Raw genomic sequence first — 10,156 nt, forward strand, 5'->3', positions numbered from 1 at the left:
GTCATTCAAAATTTTAAACGAAGAAATAAAACTACGAACATTAAATGCGTATTGAAAAATGATGGCATGGCGTGACGTGTGGTCTAATTGAATGAGACGGTGTGCTCCACGTTAATTTTTCTACACCATAAGTGGTGTACAAAGAATTTCTCTTGCCATTCTTGGATCCGATCTTTGGGGTCTAGTTCTTAGCTCGAACCTGCCATTTATCGATTTTGGGCTTCAAGGTCAGGCCTCGGATTTTCTAGACATTGCAAATTTGTTCAGCCTTTCTGGGCTTCAAACTCTAAAAGCTCTTGCTTTTTGGGCTTGGCGAATCCTCTCGACTCCCTTGTCCACCTGTCAAATCTGATCAGCCCTCCTAGCTCTCACATGGCAATTTGTGGCCATGTTAGCAGGAACATTGCCTACAAAGATCCTGCGAAGGGAGCATCCCCAACTAGTGGTGGTGGTCTTGAGACGGACGGTGAGCTGGGTAGTGGTCACCGGGCCATCGATCTTGTTTGAAGGCTCCTTCAGGATGAGAAAGGCTTCATTGGTGTGGCAGTAGGTGATGAATACATAACCCTTACTTTACCCACTTGCCTCTTTTATTGTGGCTACCTCCTTGAGGTCATTTTAGAAGGCAAAGATGGAGTGAAGGTGGTCTCACACCAGAGGCTATGGCCGAAGAGTTCCACTAAGTCATGGTAGGTGATGATGCGGATGAGAATGGAGACATTGCAACACATGATGCCGATGGATGGTGGGAAGATGAGGACAGGCAAGGAGGTGAGGAGGCACTGACCCTCGACGCCGCCACCTAGTTTTCTATTTGGGAGATGAAGAAATGAAGGATTAGGGATAGGCATGTAATATTTGAAAAGTTTAAGGACAGTCAAGGACCTAAGATATAATATATAATATATAAAGTATAGTATACTTATTAAATTGATTGGATTTATTATATAAAAAAAAATCATAAACTATTGGAGTTTCCAATTTCATCCCAAGCTGCAATTTAATATAACTAGGTTATCCAACTTTTAAATTCATTTGATACGGTTTCTAATCATGATTTTATCAGGAGAATTATCCCATGATATAATTTCAGCATTATTTTTCCTATCATATAAGCAAGTCATGATAACAATTCCGTTGTAGCAACCAAATAGAATTCACACCCAGGATCGGAATTAAATAAATTTAAAAATTGAATGTTTGATTGTACTAAATTAAAATAAAAAAAAAATAAAACCTCCTAAATAGTTCATAACTTTTTACTAGTTAATCTAATTTAATTTAACTGAACTCAAATTGGCGGAAGTAAATTCAAGTTCCATCTGTTTTAGAGACAGGCTAAATATTTAGATCTGATCCGATGGATCGGGCTGAAAAATCAATCTCAGGCCCGTCCAACGCGATCCGGGCTCGGGCGGGCCGTCCAGCTTTTATGCGGGTCTGATGGTCGGCGTGAGAGCACCGTCCCTCCAACACCTTTCCATGCGCTGGCTCGAAGCCACCATCCCCAAAACCTGGATTTCCTACGCTTGCGATCAAAAGCGCGCCTCTCCCACCCGCAATGGAACCGAAGCTCCCCTCTCCTCCCACAGACCCTCAGATATTTTACTCTCTTCGTCCCGATTTTTACAAACTTGCGCTCATCCATCACCATTGCTCTATCCCATCTCAGAACTCCTCGCGAGCTCCACCGTATCCATTCTCTACTAATCACCTCCGGCCTCGCACGGTCCCCCTTCTTCTCCGGCAAGCTCATCGCGAAGTACTCGGAGCTCAGGAATGCCGCCGCCTCAAGGTCCGTCTTCCTCTCGACTCCCTACTCCAAGAACAACGTCTTCCTCTGGAATTCTTTGATTCGATCTCACACTCAGAATGGCATGTTCTCCGAAGCTCTGGATTACTATAACGAGCTCCAGAGGATGAAATTGGCTGCTGATTCCTTCACCTTCCCTTCTGTTCTTGGTGCTTGTGCTGGCTCAGGCGATCTCGAGCTGGGCCGGAGAATCCATGAACATGCTTTGGAAGTGGGATTTGGTTCCGATTTGTATGTTGGGAATTCTTTGATAAATATGTACGCGAGGCTTGGTTCTTTAGATGAGGCTCGGAAGGTGTTTGACAGAATGCATCGGAGAGATATTGTTTCGTGGAATACTTTGATTTCTGGCTATAGTGCCAATGGGGAATGGGAGGAATCTGTGGAGGTTTATAGTGAATTGAGAATTGCTGGTTTGGTTCCGGATTGTTTTACAGTGGAGAGTGTCTTGCCCGCCTGTGGATGTCTTGGTGATGTTGAATCCGGTAGAATGATCCATGGGCTTGTTTGCAAGATTGGGATTGAGGAGGATAGATTAGTCAATAATGGTCTTATTGCCATGTACTGCAATTTTGAGAATTTAACTGATGCTCGAAGAATTTTTGATATGATGATTGGGAGAGACACAATTTCTTGGAATACCATGATTGATGGCTATTACCAGTCTGGTGATTTTGACATGGCTCTAGAGCTGTTCCGAGAGATCGTGGTTGCATCAAATCTGGATCTTTTTACGATCACAATTACTCTTCATGTTTGTCATGACGTTGGGGTCTTAAAACTTGGTGCTTCAGTTCATGGTTACACAATAAGGAATGGGTATGAATGTGATATTGTGGCACTGAATGCTCTTGTAGCTATGTATTCAAAGTGTGGAAATCTGTTCATGTCACGAAAAGTGTTTGATCAGATGGATTATGGAGACTCTGTTCCATGGAATTCGCTGATTGGTGGTTATGTTAGCAGGGGCTTTTTTGGTGAAGGGACAGATCTTTTTAAGTCTATGAAAGAATCAAAAGTAAGACCTGATTCTGTTACAACTGTAACACTCGTATCAATGTGCACCAAGTTACTTGATTCACGCCAGGGAAAGGGACTTCACTGTGATGCAATAAAAAGAGGACTGGGATCAAATCTGTTTGTCAGTAATGCACTTCTTGACATGTACTCAAAATGTGATAGCTTAGAAGATGCATTGAAAGTTTTTGAGAGCATGGAAACCCCTGATGCAGTAAGTTGGAATACTATTATATCTGGGTCTGTCCAGAATGGAAATTGCAATTTAGCATTCAAACTATTGAGCCAAATGAAGGTCAAGGGGCCAAAGGTGGACATCGCTACAATATTGGGTATCTTGCCTGCATGCTCCTTCGTGGCAGCAAAACGACAAGGGAAAGAGATTCATGCTTGCATTTTCAAACTCGGTTTACACACTGATGTTCCAGTTCGGAATGCTCTAATCGAAATGTACTCCAAATGTGGCAGTTTATATTATGCGGTCCGTATCTTTGAGCATATGAATACCAAGGACATTGTGTCATGGACCTCTTTGGTATGTGCCTATGGAATGTACGGTGAAGGCAAGAAGGCCCTGAAAGCATTTCGGAGGATGGAAGAAACTGGTATAAGGCCAGACCATGTTGCATTTATTGCTGTCATGTATGCATGTAGTCATGCTGGTTTGGTCGAAGAAGGTAAAATGCATTTTAAGAGGATGGAGAAAGACTATAATATCATGCCCAACATGGAACACTATGCTTGCATGGTTGATCTGCTTGCACGTTCTGGAAAATTGACTGAGGCAGAAAAGTTCATTGAAGAAATGCCACTGAAACCTGACGTAAGTATATGGGGAGCTCTACTCAGTGCCTGTAGATTCTCTGGTGAAACCAAGATGGCTGAGCGTGTTGCTGAAAAAATTATGGCCTTGGATTCAGAAAACACTGGTTATCATGTCCTTATATCAAATATATATGCATCTACAGGGAAGTGGGATATTGTTGGTAATTTAAGGAAATCCATGAAAGATAAAAAAATGAAAAAAGATCCAGGATTTAGCTGGATAGAAATTAGAAATAAGGTGTATGTATTCGGGACTGGGGATCAATTGGTGGAACAGTCTGAAGAGGTCTATCAGTTGCTAGAAAGAATTGCTGGTTTGATGGCTAAGGAAGGATATATTCCTGATAGGAACTTTGTCCTGCAGGATGTGGAAGACGATGATAAGAGGTACATGCTCTGCACACACAGTGAGAGGCTTGCTATAGCTTTTGGGTTGTTAAATACAAAGCCTGGAACACCACTGCAGATAATGAAGAACCTTCGGGTGTGTGGAGATTGCCACACAGCAACTAAATACATATCAAAAATTGTCCAGAGAGAATTATTGGTCAGAGATGCTAATAGATTTCATTTATTCAAGGATGGAATTTGCAGTTGTGGTGATTACTGGTGACAAACCTTTTCTTCCCATACTTAAAACTGAGTTTTTCAGTTGTAGAAATAGAAATAGAAAGTACTGATGGGACAGAGAGGTTCTTGGTTTACTTGGCAGAGACTTACTTGATTGGCTGTTATCCAAATCACAAAAGAAGGTCCTGAAAACCAGAAAGGCTATCCACATATGGAGTTTTTGGACAGGCTACTACCAAGATGTTAATCAAAGCGTTGGAGATTTTTTTTTTTTTTTACATAATCCATTACAAGAAAGAGAATACCAAATATTACTATACATTCATGTCAATGAAAAAGAAATTGACAAAGAAGTAGATCTGCAGAGATGCATTTTGCAATTAGGTGGCATCTCTTCATCAATTGCATGTAAGTATTAGTTATCCATTATCCACAAGGTGGAATGGGAGTCGGAGCAGGTGTGTGATTGGAACAGTGGTTCTTTTGTTTGCTCAAAGTTCAAAGCGGCACAGGAAATGGGAGCAGGAAAGAGCAATGACAGCCTGGAAACAGGTTTGATACTCAATGCTAGTTTATCTGATCATCAAGCTTTATTCACACTGTCAATTTCATCTTGTTCAGTTTACCTTTCCCACAATTTTACTCCACCAAACTTTACTGCCTACTAGCTATATGTTGATGTCACTATTTAAGAGCTTTTCTAGCGTATCTGAATTTTACTCAAAATTCTGTTAATAATTAGACCACACTTTTGACAACCTTTTTCAGGTCTTCATCTTATGGTTACTCTGAAGGTTCCCGATCCTGTCTACTACCAAGATTGCTTGCTTGCTTGCTTGCCTATCATTCACATTTTTCAATTCCAGTTCTTTAGTGCTTTAGTTATACACTATCACTGGTGACCTCATAAGCAATGACACTTTGGAGCACAGGTTATCCTTTGGATGCGACAACTTGGCCCATTTTTTTCGCTCATCTTAGGATTATTGCAGCTATCCTATCTTTCTTGTGCACCAGTTCTTATTTATAAATATGCTGTATACCATATTGCCTTCTTTTTTTGGTAAACACTTGTGATATGATCCCCCTGATTTTTAACGAAGACAGTAGTGACTTAGTGTAGTTGAGAAGTTTTTCATCAATACATTGTAACATGCACACATCTTTAATTTCCTGTAGTATTCTTCCATTCATCTATTGGATTCTATTCATGGGTTCTCGCTTTCTTCTTTCCCAGCACATAGCAATTCTATATATGGACCGTAGGATAGTGTCCTACTTGCAGGGTGTGCTCCCGTGACTACTACATCTGGCTTTACACCCTCAGAACATTATGGAGTTGCTTTTTCCTCTTCGAGTTTCATTGTGCTTAAACATCTTAAAGTTTTCATCTCTTTGCTTGACTTGGGTACTTGCTTCCTTTTTGATGCTTTTCATTCTGCAATTTAAAAAGGTTGAACTGTCAGTGCATAACTTTTGTCCTCTCTCATTGGCATTATATATCATTGAACACTCTGAAGGTCACCTTTTCATTGTTGATGCATGTTGGGCACCTGTTTTCATGATGTGCATATTTCTACAAATATTTTCTCTCAATGTCGGGGCTGAGGCAGCCTCTAGACAGTCTTTTCCACATTCCTAGATGTGTTCATGAATTTATAATTTGATGCAGATGATGTAACTATCACAGAATTTGGGTCATGACCAGCAAAGGAAACATATATAGCATCACTTCAACAGTACATGCATTTCAGTTAAAACACAGTAACTCTTCACTCTTGTGCTCACATGCAAGTTTTCTTATTATGGAATTCACAGACTACAGCAAGTTCAGTTTGTCTCCCTTGGTGTAGGAAAGGCTTTGCATGGTGTGCAATATGTGGTAAGCATTCTCTCCCATGGTGGTGAGCTGTCTTTTATGAAAGGGCAGTCAGAAATTTTTTATCCATGCAGAAATGTGTTGAAACTGTTACCTTATTAGTCATCTTTAACTTGAGAATTTCTTCCAGCAAATCGACCATGTCTACAATCCAACCAGTTGATATATCTGCAAATCCAAGTGTTTCCCCTGTAGAAATTTTTCCCTTTAAGCTCTCCTTCCAAGGTATTTAGGTTTTCTGAAGCTGATACAAATGCTCCCTCCTTTTCCCCATGTGGTATGAAAACTTGCCATACAGAAGGCAAATATTGCAAGAAAGAGCGATTATTTTGTCAATGTTAGAATATAGACAAACTAAGCATGAGAACAACAGTTGATAGAATTTTAAAAACAGTGGGGCACATCATGCAATTATAGATATCTTCAGGGACAGTGACATTGTCAGTCTTGCTTTCACAAGAGCAATCTCATTATTTATGTGGAAGATTGTTCTATGAGCCCACTTTCAGTTCTCAATACTGGTCTCAGTCTACCTGAATTCAATTGTCAACAGGACCTTGGACTCTTTATTACCCATGATTTCTGCAAGAGTTTTTATTACTCTTTTGGCATGTTGTTCTGTTCTTGTCTTCTCTTGGGGCAACAGTAAGGTACTTTTAATGTAATACATATAGGACTTTCCCTATTTATTTTCCTTGTTAGATGTTAACATCATCATGAAATCAATGTGCTGAATAATATTGCATGTTATTGCACTTAGATATGAAATGGTTGGATGCCTAATATGGACTGGGATCATGGATGCTCTTTCTTTGGTTCATCAAAACTTCTAATGTTCTTTCTAAGGATTGTTCTTAGAAATCATGACAAGCCTTGGTCAATGGGCCTGTGGTCTGTTTGTAGTCTTACAAAAATTTTTAATGAGATCAACTCAAGGACCTAATTGAAAGCATTTGTAAAGATGGTAAAGGAAGACCTTGGGCCTAGCCTTTTCACAACCTGATCAATAATATTATTGCTTGCAAGCATGATTGTCTAATATTATGCATAGGATATAGGTTCATTTTATCGTTGTTACATGTGGTTTGTGGTGACTTTACTGTTTTTGAATTTCTAATGTTAGTTATGGATTCTTGTATAGCTTATTTTTCATACGTTTCTCCTAGTTCTAAATTCTCTTGTCCATTTGCATTTCTTTTTCGCTAGAATGCTGCAGAACCTGCAGTTTTTGTCCATCTAAAATCTAAATTACCACTTATCATGACTTACTGTCATATTTCTAAATATGCCCTACCACAAAGTATCGTCCGATGGGCCATATTTCTCTTTCCTTGGCTTATCACTATTGACTGAACAATTTAAATAGGAAATTATGGACTCTGATGGTTCATAATAAGTACCATAAACAAATCACTTACAAGTTAGTGTCGTAAGACATTGATAATAAGGGGCAGATGCTACTATTACCTTCTCTTTCCTTAATTTAGACATGAAATATTCCATGCCCTCTGGTAAGGATTGCAGGAAGGATGGGGCTCTCTTTCCATGTCTCATCAATGTATTCAAGCATGATAAATGATTCAGCAATTGGTTTCCTTTATGAACAAGCACAGGGACCTTCTTGAGGACAGGATCATACTTCAAAAGCAATGGACTCTTGTTTTGGAGATCTTCTTTCATGAAATTATATTTTGCTCCCTTCATTTTGAGTGCCCATATGATCCAAAGGATGAACGGGCTTGGCCAGTTCCCTGACAGCTTTAACTCTTCTTTTGCCGTCACTGCTCTTGAACGTGGCTGCTGCAGAACTATCTTTATAAGCAGGTATATGCTTATTTTATTTTCTCCAATTTGTGTGTTTTCATGTTTTCCTATAGAATATTATTCTTTCTTAGAAAGGACCTTGCTGGCCTTTTGTTCCAATATACCTATCTTTCACTATCTCTGGAAACAATTCCTTTTTCTTGACTGAAGTGGAATCTATTCCGTTTGTACTCATGGCTCATCTTCAATTTTCATTGACCTCAATTTTAAAAATCTCTGTAACTCACAAATAAAGTCTTCTGTAAATAACCTATATCCTCCATTAGTTAGTTTTCTCATTTTTTTATTATTGAAGATGATTTTCGCTTTCCTGAATATGTATACAAAATTTTTCCTTGTTTATGCAATCTGATGTGATTGTGATCAGCTGCTAGTGGCAGGTCGTTAGGATAGTCCCGGAAAAATGGTCTTTTCTCATACATGTTCAATTATACAAGTTGTTGAACAATTGTTTCTATCTACAGATGCAAACACTTCACAAGCAGCAGAGAGATGCTTGCTGGACTCCTATGAGACTCTTTCATTCACCAACCGGTCAGGTATAGTGCATGGACATGTTTTAGATGATATGAAAATAATGCTTCGAATATGGATTTATTTCAAGTATACAGTTCATAAGGACCACATTTGTGCTTGATTGAGATCATGTGATATAAATTTCAAACATCTATATGTACTTGTTTTGTTTTGTTGCTTGTGTTGGCAGATTCTCAAAAATCATGAGGGGTAAATATATAGGCAGAAAAGGATTTCCCTTGTGCTTATTTCCTCTTATACTTCTTCTGTTACCAAAACAATGGGACATTCAAGTGGCTTGTCTTTTTATCATTTTAGCTTAGTGCCAGGTGCTTGCTGTTCTTTATTTTTTCGAGATGTGATAACAACATTGCTTTTCCCCAAATTATCAAAGGTCACATCTCATCTCAAATCTCAATGCCCATATATTCTCTGCCTACATTGGTTCGTTTGCCGAGTGCCAGAGGATGGAATGTTTAACATTGCAAACCACGTGAACTCCCACAGTTTGAAGCAGTAAAAGAAGTTTCTTGAGACGAAAACAAAAGAGTTTTGACCCATGTTAAGGTTTTTTTTCCCGTTTTCATTTCAGGACAGTTCGAAAGAGATTCTACTTTCAAAATTCAACTTTCTTTTCCTGTTTTTTTTTTTTTTTGTTCATGCTGGTTAAGATACAACCATGAAAATCTGCTTGAACGAAATTGCAGGCTAACCTATGCCATATTGCATGTTTTGAATTTCTGCAGGGATTTGAAGGCAGCAGCACCTCCTTTACTGCGAGGAGGAATGCCAACCACATGGTGGTGGTGCGTCAGTGACTGGTTCGCAGTACCACAACCATTCAAGATACAGTTGCATAATTAATCAACATCGACACTGATGTAAAGATAAGTGCTTTTGATGGGCCCTTACAGAATTACAAGGGTTAAGGATTATTGTTCTGTTGAGCGGGATGCCATGCATGCGACCATATGCAGAGAGACCACAACCGGACATCGTTGCACACGTATGACGTATCTATACCAGCTGATCAGCGAGACTTGACTACCAACCCACTCAACAGTACGCAACGCCATGTAGGTCATATGCATATTAGCATGCATCATAAGAGAACTGTTGACCAGTAAAAAATGATATATATTGGCATGCATCATATGAGAACAGTTGAGCTACCAGCCAGAGGCTATAAGCCCACCTAGCAGTGGACTCGCATGTGACTCGCATGAATCAGTATACCGCATGCATTGTTCTTCTGCACCATTCATGATATACCAAGTCTTTGGTTTGCTTCTCATGGATTTCTAGAATATATCACTTTTGGGCTGCAAGAATAATCGAAATATATAAATTTTGGGCATGCTTCATTTTGTATAGGAAACAATTTCTCTGTTGGATGTCTTCGGACATGTGAATGCTTGCAATTTACATATTGTGGTCAATACGTATATGCTGTATTTTGAAGATACATGGAATGATAACTTAGAAGTTGTCCTTCATCCTATATCTCGTCTATGTTTGTGTTATCCAGGATGAATGAAATGCTGATCCAATCAATTTATTGACGACAATATATCGTCCCCATCCCCTTTCATCTTAAAAAAAACGAAGGAGAATGAAAAGAGGGGGTGATTCCCTATCTCGATATAAGTATGATTAAAATTTAGGTCATCTATTACCAACGTCCAAAAATTTTACCGATAGTTGGGACCTAC

The 10,156-nt window shown here is 39.3% G+C and overlaps 1 protein-coding gene across 1 annotated transcript; it reads left to right on the top strand.

Annotated features, from left to right (window-relative positions):
- Window positions 1-686: 686 nt before the first annotated feature.
- LOC105045105 (pentatricopeptide repeat-containing protein At3g03580) lies at window positions 687-9,815 on the top strand. The gene is made up of 5 exons (XM_073257348.1): window positions 687-771; window positions 1,351-4,777; window positions 5,898-7,928; window positions 8,393-8,467; window positions 9,191-9,815. The coding sequence occupies exons 1-2, from the start codon at window positions 687-689 to the stop codon at window positions 4,266-4,268; spliced, it is 3,003 nt and encodes a 1,000-aa protein (XP_073113449.1). The 3' UTR covers window positions 4,269-4,777; window positions 5,898-7,928; window positions 8,393-8,467; window positions 9,191-9,815.
- Window positions 9,816-10,156: the final 341 nt, after the last annotated feature.

This window comes from Elaeis guineensis, chromosome 5 (genome assembly GCF_000442705.2).
Source record: "Elaeis guineensis isolate ETL-2024a chromosome 5, EG11, whole genome shotgun sequence".
NCBI classification, from domain to species: Eukaryota; Viridiplantae; Streptophyta; class Magnoliopsida; order Arecales; family Arecaceae; genus Elaeis; species Elaeis guineensis.

Coding starts and splice junctions, on each gene's coding strand:
- LOC105045105 (XM_073257348.1), top strand. CDS start 687: ATGGTAGGTGATGATGCGGATGAGAATGGAGACATTGCAACACATGAT. Junction 772..1,350: donor AGATGAGGACAGGCAAGGAG/GTGAGGAGGCAC, acceptor CTAAATATTTAG/ATCTGATCCGATGGATCGGG.